The sequence below is a fragment of the Oryzias latipes genome, chromosome 24 (genome assembly GCF_002234675.1).
Source record: "Oryzias latipes chromosome 24, ASM223467v1".
NCBI lineage: Eukaryota > Metazoa > Chordata > Actinopteri > Beloniformes > Adrianichthyidae > Oryzias > Oryzias latipes.
This window is the reverse complement of record NC_019882.2, coordinates 8,134,826-8,154,720: the sequence shown is the minus strand read 5'-3', so window position 1 is coordinate 8,154,720 and position 19,895 is coordinate 8,134,826. Positions and strand designations below refer to the sequence as shown.

General features: G+C 37.0%; 1 protein-coding gene across 2 annotated transcripts in view; it reads left to right on the top strand.

Moving 5' to 3' along the window:
- Nucleotides 1–18,940, top strand: part of ust (uronyl 2-sulfotransferase) — a 59,368-nt gene extending 40,428 nt beyond the window's left edge. For both annotated transcript variants that reach the window (XM_011491622.3, XM_004083493.4), the window contains 7 exons: nucleotides 845–888; nucleotides 6,340–6,495; nucleotides 11,473–11,552; nucleotides 11,624–11,777; nucleotides 16,226–16,323; nucleotides 16,403–16,560; nucleotides 17,561–18,940. In XM_011491622.3, the coding sequence (XP_011489924.1) occupies nucleotides 845–888; nucleotides 6,340–6,495; nucleotides 11,473–11,552; nucleotides 11,624–11,777; nucleotides 16,226–16,323; nucleotides 16,403–16,560; nucleotides 17,561–17,853 (983 nt within the window). In that variant the 3' untranslated portion in view covers nucleotides 17,854–18,940. The remainder of the gene's footprint in view (nucleotides 1–844; nucleotides 889–6,339; nucleotides 6,496–11,472; nucleotides 11,553–11,623; nucleotides 11,778–16,225; nucleotides 16,324–16,402; nucleotides 16,561–17,560) is intronic.
- Nucleotides 18,941–19,895: the final 955 nt, after the last annotated feature.

Below are 19,895 nucleotides of genomic sequence, written 5' to 3'. Positions count from 1 at the left end.
GCTTGTGTTATCTCATTGTTTCATATTTCAAGCCTTGTGTGTGTGTGTGGGGGGGGGGGGGGGGTTGCTTTTTGACATTTTTTTTTCACCATGGTTTTACCGAGGAAACTAACTACTATCAGCATGAAAGCTAAATTAATGAATGTTCAAACCATAAAACTTCACCAGAGCTGATTCTTAGAGGAAAAACCAGGATAAACACCCGGCATTTGATGCGCGTTCAAGAATGCTGTTCACACTGGACTGTCACTACCCAAAACTAGCACATGCACCTACAGTTTGGAAGAGTCTGGTGTGAAATGTCGCAAATCTTGTTCCAGGCTTTTTTCTTTCACAGCTCTATTCTGATAGATGAAAGACTTGGTGTCAAATTATTCTGACTGGACATAAACCGCAATTGGAAATTTCTTGTGCATGATCAATTTTCCAACGGATGGCATTTTATGAAATTGGATCATGTCACCAAATCCAAGTCCCTCATTGCTCAATGTTCAACTGGTTTACCTCCCAACTGCTTTCAATGGTCATGTGTTTTCTACCTGGAACCCGAAAAAGGACTTTAAAGATGTACATAGCTATGCGTGAACGTGAGAGTCTTGAACGCGGAAACCTAAAACCTGTACGCGTGTTTACTTAAACTTTTTTTATTGGAAGCAGGCCCGTTAATGCTGAGTCGGCTTTACATGTACCGTTACACGAAAGTTATTATGTATTGTTTATGTGCATTTTTACGCTATTCATTTCTTGATTTGTTTACTGTTTAAAGCTCAAAAGCCAACTTTTTAAAGACTCATTCTTAGTTGTGTTCATTTAGATTTTGACATGAATCCTTTTTTTTTCCCAGGTTCATCTACATATCTAAACGACCACGGATCCATTCCTCCAAGAGTAAGTCTTTTTCCTTCTTATCGTCTTATGCCTTTCTGCCCTTTCAAAGTTCAGAGCTTGTTCAATCCTTGGTTTGCAACCCTGCAATCAGAGTAACTTGAGTCAAAACAGGATAAGAGTTATGTTTGAATAAGGGATCTGCATGCAAACTAAGGCTAAATAGCAGCTACTCACTCTCTCTCAGCTAGTGCTGACACAGGAGCCTTGTATTCATCCAGCTGCAGATCTGCAGGACTGTCCTTCACTTCTCCATCTCTCTAATGCCCCCACAGCCTTTTTGTTTATTTACCTTTTCAATCAACCAGCTTTTTTAGAACATTTAGATGATTTTAATTCTTTAAAAATCCATTTCACTTTTTGTTTTACCATCAATAAATCTTCACGCTTTGAATGCAGCATTCAAATACAGTCATATTTTTTTAAATCTTCTAGTTCATTAAATCGAAAAAAATATGTATTTAAATGAAAGAAAGCTTTAAAAAAACAATTAAATGGATAAAGATGAAATTGATACTTATACTAGTATTTGAATCATTTCTGTTTTGTTTTTACAGCAAACCAGTTGCTGACCTTATGTCTGCAGCAGACATTGCCAAATGCTTAGAATGTGCTCAACAACCATGAGAGCCAATACAAATGCTGATAAAGTCATCTGGATTCAATTAGCAGGATGTTTTCTCTTTAATTCCTTGGATTCATCTTTCTAGCCACATGAAGCTCCAAGCAACTTTAGTACTTTTCATGACTGAAAATGTATGATTAAAACTGCAAATCTCTACTAGTAAATTGTAATTTAGAAGCATTTTATGTGTATATATATATATATATAAATATATATATATATATATATATATATATATATATATATATATATATATATATATATATATATATATATATATATATATATATATATATATATATATATATATATATATATTTATTTTTTTTGTGGTCATTTTGGTGAACCAATTTGGAGATTTTGTGAAGAGTTCCGAACAACTTCCTTCAATACTTACAGCTACATTTACTCATCAATCTCTGTTAAGTTAGAAATCAAAACAGTCTTAGCCCTCCTGCTTCTGCTAAGAATCTGTCAACATCTGCCACATGTGGCTGCAGTGACAGCTTTTCCAGGCTTCAATGCTGAGCATTTCCTCTCCAGATGGAAAGCAAAGCTGCCAGTTGTTCAAAATTAGCGGCATACTTTTACTGATTCCACGTCAGCTGTCATGTCATCTCCCACACAGGCTGTTATTATGCGGTGGCTCTGGTAAGGAGTTCACTGGCCACGTTTCTCATTAACCTTTATTGACATGCTCGGGAAGCTGGGCTTTATCTTCAGTCTCTGCAACTGTCTCATGGCCTGGAGCATTTGTGCTTCGAAGGCTGTACTTCTGGCAAATGTAGAGAGATGTCACAACTCAAGCTGAGAATAAAAGGCTAGTATGGAAAGCCCCAAAATGAAATGTTATATCTTCATGAGCATGACTGGAATGCCCTCTGTACATATTAACTCATATTTCAAACATATTTTTCAACATATTATTTCACAGAATGTAATTTATGCCGTAGGTATAAGCGCATCTAATGTTTCCCTACACATGTAAATCATTTTCTTCTAATTCACAGCCATAAGCTTTATTGGGGCGCAGTAGTCGAGAAGGGGTCCCCAAGACATGTTTTTAGAGATGCTGGAGGAGGTTTTGTTGTAAATCTGTCGACGGAATTGTGGAAGTTCAAAGAAAGTCCATTGATGCAAACACACGAAATGCAATTTCTACTCGAAACTTGCTCAAAGGGAGTAACATCTTTAAAGTGTAAACATTTTCAAAAAAAAGAGGTAATTCTGCCAAAGCATCATCAATCATATGATTCAAGAACACTATGTTTGGCTTATTCTTTCCTTTAAGCCGCATACATGTGAAAAGGAGCATTATACACTCTTTAAACCTACCATATTCACAGCACAATAGGGCGAATCGAACTGTAAAGTGCACCGTCAGTGTATGGTTTATTTTTGAAATGATGTTATATATAAGGTGCATGAAACTATAAGACACATTAAGCGAAACAATAGTCAGAGATAAGTCTGTCAGTCAGTCCGACTTCATTATCGGTAGTTCTGGAACGTGTTTTTTAACAAGCTACATGTTAGTCACGTTTGAAGTGTTCACTCAAGGCATGTGTGGTTTGTTCAAGAATGCGCTAAATCCAGGTTTTTGAATGCTCATATGGTGTTCATACTGGCCCATTGCTAGCTGATACTAGTGCATGTTCTCACAGTTGGAGGAAGCTTGGTGCAAAATGTCGAAGCGGTCCAAGTCTTGTGAATCTTGCTCAGGCTTTTTCTTTTACAGTTCTATTCAGATATATGAAAGACTTGGTGTCAAATCATTCCAGCAGGCACAAACCTCCTTAAGTAATTGGTCTTCCATGATCTATCTTTAAACAGTTGGCACTTCCATGTATTGAAAAAGACCCTACCCATGCGTCGTTACCAAAGCGGAGTCTCTGATTGGCCAAAGTTCAACTGGTTTAACTTTCAGCGCCCATTCAATTGCATTTAGGCTGCAAACAGACTAAAAAACGTAAGCGCACTATCCCCAAAACGTGCATATGTGTGTGTCAGTGACGTGCGGTGAGTTTAATGGCTGGTGAGGCACTGACGTCATCAGTCAGATTAACAAACATATGAACCATACTGAGTAATTTATTCACCATTTGATTGACAACAGTTAACGTGTTTTGTTTAAAATATCATTTCAACGTGGTTTTTTTTTCATATACAAACTGCAGCATAGAAAAAAGCACAAACGTTATTATCGTCTTACCTTTACTTGTAAATAAAGTCCATACGCCACTCCTTCTGAAGAAAATGACTTGCCGCTTGCTATCACTTCTTCTAGTATTTTTTAGCGTCATAATCTCAGGGCTCACCGGCGCCCCCTAGCATGAGGCACAAGAACTGCTGGCCTCACCCAGCGGCTTTTTCGCCGGCGTTTAGCGCTCAGCACAAGAAACACGTCCTTCACATAGTTATTTATAAAAACAAACACTGTAGATCATATACATCTGCTAAATTATGTAAACTCAGCTCATATAGTACAAGTGATTGAACCGACATACAGAGAGACAGCAGTACCGTCTGACTGCATAGGTATTGCGCAATCCAAGGTGAGGCTCAGCGGGCTGGTGCCTCATCGCACGTCACTTAGTATCTGAACGGCAAATGCGGAAATTCAGCAATTTTGAAAAGAACAAACACCCAAAAATGGTTAAATGGAAAATGACTGCAAAGCACAAATTACTGATTAAATGTAACAATTGAATTTATTTTTTCTCTTTTCTTTCCATAATGAAAGGTGAGGCACAGCCTCGCCTGCCTATCCTGATTGCACGTCACTGGTGTGTGTTTACATAAAACTTTCATTGGAAGTGGTCGCTCAAACGCGCGTTACTGTCAAGGTAGCATATCTCCCAACCTTACCACGTGAGCCGTGTTAGCGTATTCACAATAACACCTAACCAAATATTTCGACTGAGCACCGTTTACCTGTCAAAATTGGTTCAACATCAGTAAGCACAACCAGAGTGAATCTATATGTTAGGCACTCCAGATTTTAAGAAGGTATTATCGTTTTTTTTAAAAATACGGTAGATGTATTTCCTTTGCTTTTTAATTTATTAGTTTCTTTGCAGAGTATTAAATTAGGAAAGACTGGAATCATAATGGCAAACTTTAAAATACCCCAAAAGATGTATTACAATTATTCTAGAGAGTCTCAGACTTACTGTTGTTTTTATAGCTTAATCATTATTTTCAGGTTGAATACATGCCTTTTAGCTGATTTATAGTTTGTAAATATGTTTTTTAACAACCTGTACAGTTTTTTGAACATGGACGACTAATAATCTAGTCCATCCAGATGTGTCAGTATCTGAAATTTGACAAGACACTAAGCATGTCAGTGCAGACTCCCCATTCCACATGTTAACCATGGTGCCGTAGCGGTGATGGTCTGGGAACGTTTTGCTGTCATAAGCTCCTCTTTGTTCAAAAAGCTTTAAAGTCTCAACTTAAGAGATCAATTAGTTGCGAAAGTCAGTACACACAAATCCAAAACTTTGTGGGTGATGGTATGGATAGTTTTCTTTTGTAATTTTTTTAATTTATTGTGTTTTGAGTTATCCAACAAACTGAACAACCATCACCTCTGTGCTCTAAATGACAGAGGAATTTTTTAAAAAACATTTACAGTTTATTTTTTTTATTATTTTTTTTACAAAGAACTTAAAATGTTATTTTCCATAAAATCAGCAGATAAATATAAATATAAGAGCTTGTCTTGTATCTCAGCCTTGTCTTTATTATCAGAAGCTTAAATTTTGGTTATGTATCCATTGTGCTATCCTAGACACTTTAACATTGAGAGTAGGGTCATCTAGACCCCACAAGATAGTGCGCTGAGGTGTTTTCTTCAATGATTTGTGATCTTCACTGATTTCAATGGATTACAAAAAGTCCTTTTCTCCTTTATCCACCTTTGTCGTGGTAGGGATAACACGTCAATGTAAGGGTGGGGCCATAGGATAGCACAAGGGTTAACCCAGGAAATGTTGAAATAACCCCCCCCCACACTCAAGGTCTAAATTTTACTATTTTTAATGACCATATTATGATCCTTTTATGTATTTTTAAGTACCGATATTCTTTATTATTTTTAGTCGTACGCTTTACCATAGGAAATTTGTTTTAATGTATGAGTGTTGCACAGTTTAGGGAGCACCTTTTGAATTTCACTGTACCAGTGACAATATAAATAAAGAACTTTTAACTTTCTCCCAAAACAAGGGAATTTGTTTCTTTAAACATTATATTTCTGTTTTAAAGTACACTATCATTTATTATAATATGCTATGCAATAGAATATTAATTTGGAGTGTTTTGTGTGTGTTTGGGTCTACGGTGAATTTAATAGAGTGTCTTAAAACCTAAAGCATAATCTATTTCTTATTTATCCAAAATAAATATTGAGCCATTATTTTCGTTAAACTCCTTTGCCAACATAAATCCCTTTTCCTCACTTTCTGTAACATTTGTTCATAAAAAGATATGTATTTGCTATGTTTTTACTCCTGAATAAATATGATTCTATTTATTTTTACATAACCATAAAGCATTTGTGTCTTTGTCTCACACATATTCCATTTGGATGCCATCATAACTAAGCTTCTTTAAACGAATCAGATGGAGGGTGTGTGAAAGTGCTTCCTGGGACTTGTGTGTCCATGAGAGAATACATGAAAAAAAGTATTTCTTTAATCTTCTAAAACAGCAGCAGAAGCTTTTGAGAATTGTTAATGATTGCACTTTATTGGTTTATTTATTGGTTGTTGTGGCTAATGAGTCTTTTTCTTCTCGTCCTTCTCGTCCGTGTCCGCTTGCAGGAGCTCCCGTTCCCCAGCCAGGTGGTTTATAATCGGGTTGGAAAGTGTGGCAGCAGGACTGTGGTGATCCTGCTGAGGTTACTGGCAGAAAAACATCAGTTTAACCTCTTCTCCTCTGATATTCACAACAAAACACGCCTCACCAAACATGAACAGGTAAGGCAAAATATATATATTTATCTATACGAAGATAAATCCAACTTTGGTTAAGTGTTAGTTCAGACTTGATTGAAAAAATTCAAAAGTAAAACGAGGTACACTTCCTTATACCCACATAAGCATGTAAAGAATGCCATTATCAAATTTATCGTAGACAAATTTGAACTTGTACATAGACTACTGGACACTGAATCCATTAAATGTAAAGTTTGTCAAAAGGAGTTAAATTAATTGCTTGAAAAAACTGGCTTTTTATTTTATATGTATGTATAAAGATAAAGAAGAGGTTTTTTTCTTTTATTATTATTATTATTTAATTTTACTGTCAGCATTGCCAGTTTTGCTTTAGTCTGTCAAATGACACAAGTCGGCCTTCCGCAAACTTCTCTTTTGTCTTTAAATCACAAAAGGAAACTCTTTGACCTGAACATTTGAGCATAAAAATGAACTAAAGCCAGAATTTACTCGAAATTAGCTCCATATAATTAATATTTTATTTGTTTGGCGTTCTTGAAACTCAAGGTGACCATAAAAAAAAATAGAGAGTTAAAAAACACGACCATGAGTCAAGAAACTATATTTTAGTCTCTGGTTAACTTTAGTGAGTAAAATGTGTTTATTTTTTTTGTATTTCGCTGCTTTTTCAGAATAAGTTTAAGGGTTTACTTTTTGTTAAAACATCTTGAAAATGAGGCTAAAGTCATATGACTAAAACTAATTCATTCTAAGTGTAATTAACACTGATTTACTTAAATTTAGGTTGGCAAATATTGGAAGATCTTTATTAAAATAAGTAGTTATGTGAGTCTGAGGTCACCTGACTAAAGATTTTTGTGCTCGCTGTTTGAAAAAGGCTTAACTTAACTTTTGAGGATTCTCCTCTTTTTGTTTTTTATCTGGGGCAACTCCAGGACATGAGAGCTGATTTTACAAAAATAAAGCCAGCATATTTTTTTTTATAACACAAGCACTGGCTTGTCATTGTGGGAAGACTAAATAAGAGTAGCTCCTTTTTTTTCTATGAGGAGCTGTCTTTTATTCTTTCAAGTGTCAAAGTTTCATAACTGAAATCCATGGCTGTCATGTCCAGTAAGAAGAACCAATGAGATCTGCTGAGAATCTGAACTTCCTTTTACCCCCCTTTCAGAATGATTCATCAAGTGCTTTCATATCTACATCTGTCATTTTCCTCTTAAATACCTCCAGAGGCATGTGCATGTGTGGGAGAAGTTCAGCAATGACTCATATCCCCTCGTGATGCGATGGGCTGCTAGGAAGAGGCCAGTATAGCTGGTTGTCGCGTGTTACTATAGTTGATCCATCTGATGAGCATGTTAAGTCACCGTTGAAAGCATAGCAATTCATCAAACTTTGAATGCTGGTTTGATGCACAGCGCCTGGACACCCCAGCTCTCATTAGTCCTCTGGACATAAAACATCGCTGTAAAGGATCCAAGCAACACTACCCAGAAAAAGTGTTCGCCCTAGTTGAAGAGTGTCCTAGTGTTTGTATGTAATTCAGGAAAACTTGCCTTCATTTTTTGGTGTGTTTTTTGCCCTTGTGCATGTTTACTTATGCAGATGAAGACACATGTCTCCTAAGTGTAGAGTTGCCGGTTCCATAACTTGTGGTTCTGGCTGGATGCTGCCGTCTTCAGACAGTTTTCCTACTGACTCCCCCTGCGGTGCATTAATAGGTTTGTGCAAGGTCAATGTCGTCTTTTGGGGTTGTCATAATGTGAAGGTGCTTTATTCCTCTGGAAATAGAAAAAGAAAGACAGCTTCAGTTTGTTTGGTGGGTCAAGTTTTCCTTTTCTTTAGAAAAAGTTGCTCTGCAGCCTTCACTGAGGACAGTTGTTCCACCACAGATAAAATCAAACAAAAATATTCAAATGCTTCTTTCATGAGACATTTAAAGGGTCAGCTGGTTGTTAGCCCTCGGTTGGAACTGGAAACGCACAAGAACTCCACTTCCTGTTAAAGAGCCACTCCGATCATCCTTTGAGCTATTTTGAAAGCGTTCCCAGTGGTCTTTTAATTATGATTATGCCATTTTTAGGTAGCATCAAAAATCCTGTGTCATTTCTATGGAGTCATTTTTATGCCACTTTTCATAGGACAACACTTACAGTTCTGAGTGTAAAACTTTAAAAAAAAAATACCATGCTCTTGAAACAGAGGAATGCGCTTTGAACTGAAAAATACATGCAAAAAAACTATTTTTACTCAAGAGCAATTCCCTCTCTTCTGCGCACAAAATAAACATCAACCTTCATGTCCATGCCTGTGATTGGCTGGTTTTTGAGGCACATTTTAATTTGGTCTTGCTCTGATCGAGTGCAGTAGAGAGAAATTTTCTTGAGTAAAAATTATTTAGATCGCACATGGTTTTCAGTTTCAAGAGCAATATTTTTTGGATTGCAGATATTTTTAAGTTTCAAGAGAAAAATGATTTTGATTGCATGTATGTTTGAGTTTCAAGTGCATTTTTTCTGTTTTAAGTTACGCTTGGAATAATGCACAAAAATCCCTCCATAGTTTTCCAGGACAAATTTTGTAGAGCGGCAGGAGTTCTTTCAACATTTCCAAGCTTCTCCAACTGCATTTTTTTGTCTCCTCCTGATTCACAACAGTTTGAATAAATAAATTTTGAGCTTAATTTTCGTTATATATCTCCATCTTGAGAAAAACACAAGAAAAACATGGTAACCCTTGTGCTATCAGAGGCATTTTAAAGTTGGGAGTTGGGTCATCTAGACCCACCAGACAGTGCGCTAAACCTTGTTTCTTCAATGATTTGTGATCTTCACTGGTGTCCATGGATTACATGAAATCTTTCCACCTTTATCCACCTTTGTCATGGTAGGGAGAACACGTCAATGTAAGGGTGGGGTCATCTAAGATAGCACAAGGGTTAAAAACACCAAAAACACAATTTTTATCAGAGAGGGTCTTTAACTAATCTGCTTAGAGAACATTATTTTTCATATTGGTTTTGGTAAACTATGCTGTTGCCTATTAAAAAGCCTTTTTTCCACCTTTCTTTCATTTGGCCTGAAAACGACACAGACTCACAACTGCTATTCAATTAAGAACAGATTGTTGCACAAACTAAAAAGAAAATTTAGTATGAATAAGAAAAGTCCGACCTGTTTGCTCAGCTGTTGGACAGGACAAGTTAAAAAAAATAAAAGAAAATCCAGACTATAATATGTCAATCATAAAATGTTGTCTATTTACCACTACATTTCAACTTTATGAATTACACTGTGGATTTATTTACCTATGTATTTTTGCTGCTAATCATACACTGTTCTTGCAGTCTCCTTGCATTCACACCGTAGTGAACCACACCAGTGTTCACTTAACCAAAACCCTGTTTTTGGTGGGGGCAGAGTTTTCATGTTTGTTGAACAGTTCATTCAGCTTTTTACACCTCTATCCATCCATCTTCTTAACCCGCTAAATCCCTCTTAGGGTCACAGGGTTGCCGGAGGCTGTCCCGGCTACTGTTGGGCACAGACGGGGGGAAACCAGGTCGTCAGTCTGTTGCAGGTTCGGTTCTTACGCCTGCCAAGTAAAGCAAACTGTCCAAAACCAAACATTGTTTGGTTGATGATGTGTTAAGAGTTTCTATTTTAATTACTTTACTCTCATCCTGTTGGTATCATCTTTTTATAATGAGCTTTTTTGGAGAATTTATTAACCTAGATTTGAAGTCAAAGCTTTACTTGAGTTTGAGTTTTTTCTAGATTTAGGATCTTGTAAGGACACCAGGGAAGTTTGGGAGGGTGTGTGGTGTGGGGGTGTTGCAGGTATGTCTGGAATCCTCCACTTTCTCCCTGGAGCTGGTAAAAAAGAAGGTGGTCCAACGAGACAGACAGACAAGGGTTTATTTTAGCAAACAGCCACATGTGACAGACCAATAATATGCCTTCAACTTCTTACTTCCTTTTCATTCAAAAATGAAGAAAATTTGAGATAAAATAAATAAGAGTGCACAGACCAGCTAAGAACTTGGAGAAATGGCGACATCTTTATTTGTTTTTTCCTTAACAGAAGACATCCACAGAGGGGGGCAGAGAGAGTGGAAATGTACTGAGTTTATAGAGCCAAGAGGAGGGAGCGAAGCCCAAAACTGACTGAGCCCTTAGATTAACTGTCTTGTGTACATAAACAAAAATGCATATTACTTTGCTAGCGAAATAGTGTGTCTGTAACATAACAGGTGCCTGTACATAGACTAAAAACTGAAGTCTATTAAAACTGGGCTTTTATTGATCCAAGCTTTTAGCCAGATGGCATTTTTTTTCTAATGAAACTATAAAAACTGTGGAAAATAACCTTATGCCATGTGGTGGAAATTAGCTTTGGAAGTTCCACTTACATAAATGTAAAAAAAAAAGTTTGAAGGATAGTCTTCATAATGGAGGAATGAATAGATATGGATTTGCTTTCTCTTGTTTTGTTTCCTCCTATTTTATGAAGACCATGTGCTCATCTGAATGAACACTCAAATATGTTTTCAACTTTTTTAGAACAATGCTTCATTTGCTATATTTTGTTATATATGGTAATATATTTGATTTTATAGTTCCTGTTGGTCCTTCTTTTGCACGATTCTTGTATATCTTAATGCTGAGTTTGGTCTGAAAATTTTCTAAAAAAAGAAAAAAAAATTATCGTAAAAAAGAGGTATTGCAGTTTTTCAATTATACATGCTTAATCGTCAAATCTGCATTTGTTGAGTTGATAGTCATTGTGTAAAACATAACTTTTAGATTCCTGAATAAAAGAATTGACCCATTGGTGATAAAAAACTACATGTTCCCTCAAAAATCAGTTTTATTACTTAAACAGAGTTTTTCTGTCTTTATTTTGTACATTTTTTAGTAAAGCCTCAGATGTTCTACCCCCTGATGCAAACAAAAAAATCAACAACATGATGTAATCATCCTTGTTTTCTCTCCAAAGGTGGATCTCATGAGGAACATCAGTAAGATCCCGCCGCCGTTCCTCTACACACGACACGTCCACTTCCTCAATTTTAGCAGGTATGGTGTTGCAGCAACAGATATTGATCTCCTATGGCAGTTATGCAGAATTGTGTTTCTCTTTGTCTCAGGTTCCGGATAGAACAGCCCGTCTACATCAATATAATCAGAGACCCCATCAACCGCTTTCTGTCCAATTATTTCTTCCGTCGCTTCGGGGACTGGAGGGGGGAGCAGAACCACCTGATCCGAACACCGGGCATGAAGGATGATGAGAGATACCTGGTGAGTCTTTTTCTTCAATCTGTATTTGTGTTTTTCTTGTGCATTTTGTGTTTTTTCCTAATGCATTAGACTCAAATTTGAGATGGAAATAAACACAAAATAAAAGGTTAAACACAAATCTGGTAGATGTTAGCTTTCGAACATAAACATTTTTCTATGATTTACAGCTGTCTTTTAAACACTAGGTTACCATTAATTCAGATTTCAATATAAAGAAATATATTTCAGTATTATTTGATGCCTATATTCGACAAATTGGACATTTTAACATTCTCCTCATTTCCTCACTCACACTGCCCACAAGTCCATTGACTCCCTATTTAAGCTGTCTGAATCAACTCTACAGGTGTTTATGGTTTGGAATACTGATGTGTTTTAGAGTCCTTACCATTGCTGCCAGAAAGTCTTTTATTTTGTAGTTTAGAGGCCAGTTTTCATCACATCACGAGAGAACACTGTACTGAAACAAGCTAAGTAGTGTCTTCTTCATGTAAACTGTAATTATACGTTCCATAAACTAAGACGGAGGCAGCAGCAGAACAAGGCTTCGACAAGAATGACACTGCAAGCTGTCGATTGTTTTGGAGTTTTTCTGCTGCAAATTGCAAGGCCACTGCAGCCTGAAGTTAACCCAATATTTAAATCTGATTATGACTTCAATTACAGACTTGATCCACCACATGAGAAACGGGTCTCACATCTGCCTTGCAGACCCACTTCATGCACCGTGTTAAAGCCAGTGCCTCCAGTATCTTACAATTAGCAGGCTTTCTTTGACTTTCCAAATTTAGTATAAGATACATAAAGTTATTTTAGCTCATAGTCCCTCTTAAAAGACTTCAACAGATTTACATTAAATGCAGAAGAAGTAGGCAAAAACAGAAGGTGTTGTTGCCATTGTAGACGTCAGGTCGGTGATTATTTTTGCGTTGAGGTCATGTATAATCGAAAACACATGTACGATCCAGCCGTTTGTGCTGCAGCCCTGCATGCTGCTGGAGACCTCAAGAGCGGCGTAAGAAGGAGTAAATGTCAGCGTGGTTTGAGTCTGACTGGCTGTAATTAAGTATCGCACTGCTTTCCCTGAAGTTTTTGACCATGTGAGTTGAGTTATTAAAGTATGCAGAGCACAGGGGCCCCTTGCTACAGCTACAGGGGAGGGAAAGGCTATATTGCTGTGAACTGGCTTACCTGCCTGCGTGTTGTAGCAGTCCCATACTTAAAGTTAGGTCTGGCAATGGTTGTGTGGGAATCAAGTTTTTTGTTTTTTTTAAAGTAACATTTTATTTTTGTGAAAATGAACTTTTTTTTTAATTAAAAAGTGTCATAAAAATGGCACTTTGTCCAAAGATTTTTCTTTTTATTTCTTATACTGATGTCTCACACAAAAGTGTGTACATATGATGCTTTACATCATATGTACGGCTAAACAACTTTTACTGTAACCCAACGTTCATGATCAAGAAAAAGAAAAAAAGACAATAAACATGAGGCTTTAGCCTCATCCTTTTTTGTTGCTGGTGGTTATTGTTTAAGATTAGTAATAATATAAAGTTTTAAGGACAAAATAAACGTCGACTTCAATGAAAATAACATTAAAAAACATATTTGAATCACTTCTTTTATGCAAATGTCACATTAAATGTCTGTGTTCAAGCTGTCACAGCTGTTTTCTCAGCTTCATTGGATTTAGAGGGAAAACCTTTTTGGCACCAAACTGTCCAGGGTGTACCCCGCCTTTGCCCGACGGTAGCTGGGATAGGTGCCAGTTGCCCTGCGACCCTGAAAGGGATTAGAACATGGATGGAAACTTTTGGCACCCCTTTTAATTCTTGCAAAAATGTTGACGTGTAGTGATTCATCTTTCTAATATCTATGTATATATATTTATATTTATATCTCTTCGCGTAGGCATGTGTACCTTGCTGTGGCAATAAAGATGTGGAGAGGCGTCGGGGAAAGAACAGTCAACAAAGTCAGTTTGCTTTTCAGGAGCCTGATGCACGTGCCGCTGAGACATTCCTGTGGTCTGCTTGGATTTTCCGTCAGCTTCCGCGCCCCTTTTTTATGCACACATAAGGCATGCAATGGTCACTTGGACGTGTGAAATTTGCACAAACTCAAAGCACCGATCTGGTTTGAGTCAGACACAGATAAAATGTCAACTCTAACATAATGTTGTTCAGGACAGATTCCCACAGTGATTAAACATCATTTGCTGTCAGTTAACCTGACATGTCTGTGCAATAGGAGCAGACATAATCCTGACACCCTTCACTGTCATTGTCATAAATCATGCCTTAGCACGCTATGGCTTCTTAAGCAAATTATCTGCCTTACGTTTTATTGCATAACACAATAATGATGCATTCTAAATACACATTTGACACAAACGCACCCTAAAATATAGCAAAACAATTATAAATGAACGGGGTTATGTTGATCGTCCTACAGCCTGAGTTTAGTTTTCATAGCTGCACCTCTGTCTTTTGAATCGCTAGCAGTTTATGACAGCATAATCGAAGAAAATGTCTGTTTACTTCCTACGTAGTTACACAAAGTTGTTTTCTTCTCAACAAAAAGAAGCATTTAGCATGGAGTAGTTGCTGAAAATATGAACCTCATATGAAAGGATGAACTTTAGTGGAACAGTTTTCTGTTCAAAGCAGTTTGTGCTGCCCCCTTGTGGCAAAAAAAACACTGCACAAACAAAAACAAGTTCAAAACGACTTTATTTTTTAATTTTTTTATATTATTTTTAAGCAGGTTGAGACTTTAACTAATGCAGAACATAATTCTTGTACAAGTGTCTGGTTAAACACTTCCTTTGTGCAGCCTGCTGTCCTTTCAACTTTGAGAAGTGAAAACACAGCCAGTTTCTTTGGAAAGAATTACTCAAAATGTTGCTAGCTCTGTATTTTAAAGCCATGCACGGTAAATCGCACTGAGGTAAAAAGTAAAAGCCTTCAGTATCACAAGGCCTTACAGTAAAAGCAAATGCAAATTAAAATGTAAAAAAAAAAATTATTATCAAGAGTGCATTTTATTGCACTTTGGACTAAAACACAGTAAGAAGGGAGGCAAAAATCCCTGCAGCTCCTTAAAAATAATATTACGTTTTTCTGAACTGTGCAGTTTGTGTTTGGCTGCCAGTAAAAGAGATGTCCCCCATGTCTCATTTCCTCTCACAGACGAGGAACTTCAAGTCTGCTTTTGGTATGATTTGATATGATAGTTTAACCCTTGTGCTATCATAGGCATGTTAACATTGGGAGTTGGGTCATCTAGACCCACTAGACAGTGCTCTGAACCTTTTTTCTTCAATGATTTGTGATCTTCACTGGTGTCCATGGATTCCATGAAATCTTTCCACCTTTATCCACCTTTGTAATGGTAGGGAGAACACGTCAATGTAAGGGTGGGGTCATCTAAGATAGCACAAGGGTTAAAAACGAAAACACAAGGAAGAGCTTTGGGTTTTTGAGAAAATTGAGCAACAATGATGAAATGATATGAAAATTAAGATGAGTGAGGCTGTTACGCCAATTTTCTGCATGATTAGACAAGACCTTTTTTTTAATCGGCACATATACACAATATATATCAATATAATACAAGTTTGATGCTGGTACTGGATGAAATTTTTTTTTTATTCAAAATATACAATAAAAATGGCCTTTTAACACCTTCATGAGTCTCAAAATGGTCCAATGCACACACCAAACTCTTTGACTGAAAAGCACTCTGTCTGTAAATGTTACCAGCTGCTATCTAACGTTCATTGTTAGGCCTGAGTTGCAGTTTGTGCCTCCCAGCACTTTCCGACTCAACCTAATATGCGTGTGAGCTCGATAAATCACCTCTTTTTAACTCCGTCATTACAAACTTGAGAGGGGGGAAACTTGAGGAGGCTGTGTTGACATCAAATATTTCATTAACATTTAAAAAGCAAGGAAGAGCTCCGTTAATTGCCTCATCCCATGCTTATGTTTTTGTGTGTCGGGGGGAAAAAAACACAAGACTGTTCTGCTGCACAGAGGTACTTTCCATTAACTGGGTTTACGTCACTGGACATTAGACGACTGGCTTCTTAATTCTGAGCTGCTGACCTGTTTCACTTCATGCGTGTGTGCTTCTAATCTTTTTTTCACTTTTTCCCCTGATGTGTTTTAATGGCTTTCACAGACACACAAAAAACTCCAAATCTGGTTCTGGTCTCTTTAGTGTTGACATCTTTATCATGAAATCCTTTACAGAGTCTAGATTGGTCTGCTTTTTTTTTTAGTTATTTTTTTCCTCAGTCTGACTAAAAACTTTCTTGCCTTCTGGGCTAAACGTAAAGTAAAAGTAAGAGCTCCCTCTAGTGGTTAATTAACCAAACAAATGCTACCAGAAAGATGTGATTGCTGCCAAACTAAAAGCATGTCTATTTGTTTGTCTGATTTCAGGATATAAATGTTTGTATTCTGGAAAATTACCCAGAATGCTCTAACCCCAGAGTTTTCTACATCATTCCTTATTTCTGTGGGCAACATCCTCAGTGCAGGTATAAACCTTGTTTTGTTAAATAGCATTTAAAAAAGCTAACTTTAAATAAGATTTTTTTTTTTTTATGTTGCCATTAGGGAACCAGGAGTCTGGGCTTTGGAGCGGGCCAAACAGAATGTGTTAGAAAACTACCTCATAGTGGGGATCCTGGAGGAGCTGGAGGAAGTCCTGCTCATGTTGGAGAGGCTTCTACCACACTACTTTGCAGGGGTGCTTAACATTTACAAAAGTCCAGGTTGGTAATGAACAGATCATAATTACAAAAAATGATTTTATTCAAACAAAACAAAGTCTGAATATGAAAATATGCAAACACAAACCAGACCTGTGGTCAAGATGTTTTTTTTGTTTGTTTTTACAAAAGTTCCTCCACCACTGCGTTTTATTTGTGAAAAATACGACACCGCTTTTTGTATTAATTCAGTTGTTTAGTCTGAAGTAGAAACACAGTTATTATTCATGCATTAAAATAGCATTGCATTATACACTTGCTGTTTTGTTTTTCTTTTACCAAAAGGATTACCATATTTTTCTGAGAATAAGTCGCGGGGTTTTTTTTGTTGTTTTTTTGCATAGTTTGGCCAGGAACCGCAATTATTCATTTATCCTTCATGATCGATTTTCAAAATCGGAGTCCCTGATTGGTCAAAGTTCATCCTGGATTTAACTTTCTACGCGAGTAAATGGCCGCACATTTTGTACATAGTCTCGGTAGCAAAATTGCGTAGCTATGCGTTAACACAAGAGTTTTGAACCTGGAAACATGCGTGTTTGCATGGACTTTTCATTGGAAGTGGTCACTTGATCTCACGTTGCCGATGGCGACGTAAAGGTAGCATCACACTGAGTTTGGCGGAATTGTTCCTTGTCACTGATTTAGTGATTTGAAGTGATATAAAGAGTTTAGTTTATTAGTTAGCATGTTCTTTATGCTATGGTTATCTAAATAATTGTTGTTTCTTGAAGCTAAATAAGCATCAGCAGTGAAACGTGCAGATATTCAGTCGTTATTGTTAGTAATTCTATAATGATTTGCCTCTCAAGATGAAATGTCTGTTCTTGTTCCCATATTTTGTTAAATAAATTTCTCCCAAAAGTGCAACTTGTTGGTTCCTGCAACTTAAAAAAGGGTAGTAAGAAGCAAAGCCCCACCCCCTCAGTAGTTAAATCACTCATTTGAATGTGTCTCCTTCTTTGACCTCTTGTTTTTCATTTTCTTCTGACTTTTATTGCAGAATATAAAAAAATGGGGAACATGACAGGGACAGTTCGCAAGCAAACGCCATCCCTCGAAGCCCTGAAAGTGTTGTACCACCGCATGCGCTACGAGTACGAGTTTTACAATTTCATCCGTGACCAGTTCCATCTAATGAAGAAAAAGATTGGACTCAAATCGGCGGTCAAGGCCCCGGCATATACGCCCGCCTTCCTACGGGAACTGGCCCTTCGGACACCTCAGCCTTTGGATGAGGATGAAGAGCTGGACTCAGACCTGGAGGATGCCAACAGCTGGCTTGTGCATCCCTAACATCTGTATCATGAACTATGAATCTGTCAAATCAATGAAAATCCCCCAAAAAGCTGTTTTCAACTTGTTTTTGGTCCTTTCATGGTTGTGAAATCATAAGAACGAAAAAAAAAAAAGGGTCTGTGACAGAGGAAGATAATTCAAGCAGAAATTGCTTGAGTGAAGCTTTACTTTAATTTGAGCTTGTTTTAGGGTTCTTTAAAAAGTATATTGCTAATAAAAGAGCTTTAATCTCCAGGAGAGATTAGAGTCAAATGATGTTTTTGGGAAATAATTACAGTGATTCCCTGGAAAGATGTTTATAATTTATGAAAGGGCTTGTGTCCAAAAATCTGGGTGGTGAGTACTAAAGTGCCAAAAGTTTTGTGTCAGTATTGTCCATGACGTCTGTAAAGTGCCAAATTTCACTGAGAGTTCCAAGGACATCAGAACAGCTTTATTTAGTTTAAGTTGTTAGATATGACTATAAATGAGGATGCACTCAATTATGAATTCAAAGAATTCCAACTGTGTGTGCATTACTGATTAAATCTGAAAATACTGTTGGTTCATTTTTTGTTTTTAGTCAGTTTTTGGGTATGAGATAAACAAGGGTTTTGGATCCTCATTTTTAATCCAAAAACGGATGAAGCTTTCAGAATCTGTGTGTGAAATGTTGGATTGAAAAGTCATTTTTATTTTTGCCAGTTTTATTCAGAAAAAGTGTGTGGGCTTTTACAGATCCGTTAATTACCGTCAGCACAGCTAGTCAACCAGAGAATATTAACTTTAAGCTAAAATGTGCATTTCTGTGTCCCATCTACCATTGTTTGTACTTAATCATGTGGTGTATGCAAATTTAATTTATTGTTTGTCTTTTTAACTCATTGCCTTTTTTAGATGAAATTCTCAGGAAGGACAACTATGCGTAACACCTTGATCATGTTTTTTTTTGTTTTTCATTTTGAAACTGGCTGTAAAATTGTGCTCTTAAAAGGTGACTAGAATTGGCTCCATATCAACAGTTCAGAACATGTTTATTCCACAAAAAAAGAAAGAAAAAGAGAATTTAACCATTCAGGATTATCAAAATAAATGTCCTCTAATCATGACAGTAAAGCATCTTTTTTTTTACTTCGTACTCTAACATTTGTAAAACACAACAGTAACACAGAGCTTAGTGTAACGTTGGGAGTGGGGTCATCTAGACCCACTAGACAGTGCTCTGAACCTTTTTTCTTCAATGATTTTTGATCTTCACTGGTGTCCATGGTTTACATGAAATCTTTCCACTTTTATCCACCTTTGTCATGGTAGGGAGAACACGTCAATGTAAGGGTGGGGTCATCTAAGATAGCACAAGGGTTATGAAGATATCATGCCTATCTTATTTTAAAAATTATAATTTAATTTTGGCACGGTGGAACAGTGGTTAGCGCTCTTGCTCACATCATGAAGGCCCCGGTTTAAGTCCAGGCTGAGGGATCTGAAACAGAACATAAATGGGGGACCTTTCTGGGTGAAGTTTGCATGTTCTTCCCTTGCATGTGTGGGTTTTCTCCGGGGACCACCAGCTTCCTCCCACCGTCCAAAAACATGCTTCACAGGTTCATCGGTTACTTTAAATTGTCCCTAGGTGTGTACGTCCGTGAGAGTGCATGGGTGTGTGATTGTGGCTCTGCGACAGACTGGCGACCTGTCCAGGATATCCCCTGCCTTCGGCCATAAGTGGCCGGGATAGGCTCCAGCAGCCCAGTGACCCCGAAAGGGACAAAACGGGTTTGGAAGATGAATGGATGAATTTATTTTTGTGTTCCATGTTAGATAGTTGTGTAAAATTTGATAAAGTTTTTTTTCTTTGCATGTTTTAACTGCTGTTTTGCCTTAAAAGAGGTTTCAAACCCACTCATGTCAGAGTGATGAAAAAATAAAAAATAAAATAACTCTTTTATTTTATGTTAACAATAATTTTACAGAACATAAAAGACTAAACTATTTTGGGTAACTGTTCAAATATTTTCCCCAATACTTTGCTTTTTATGGCTATTTATGGGGAAAAATGA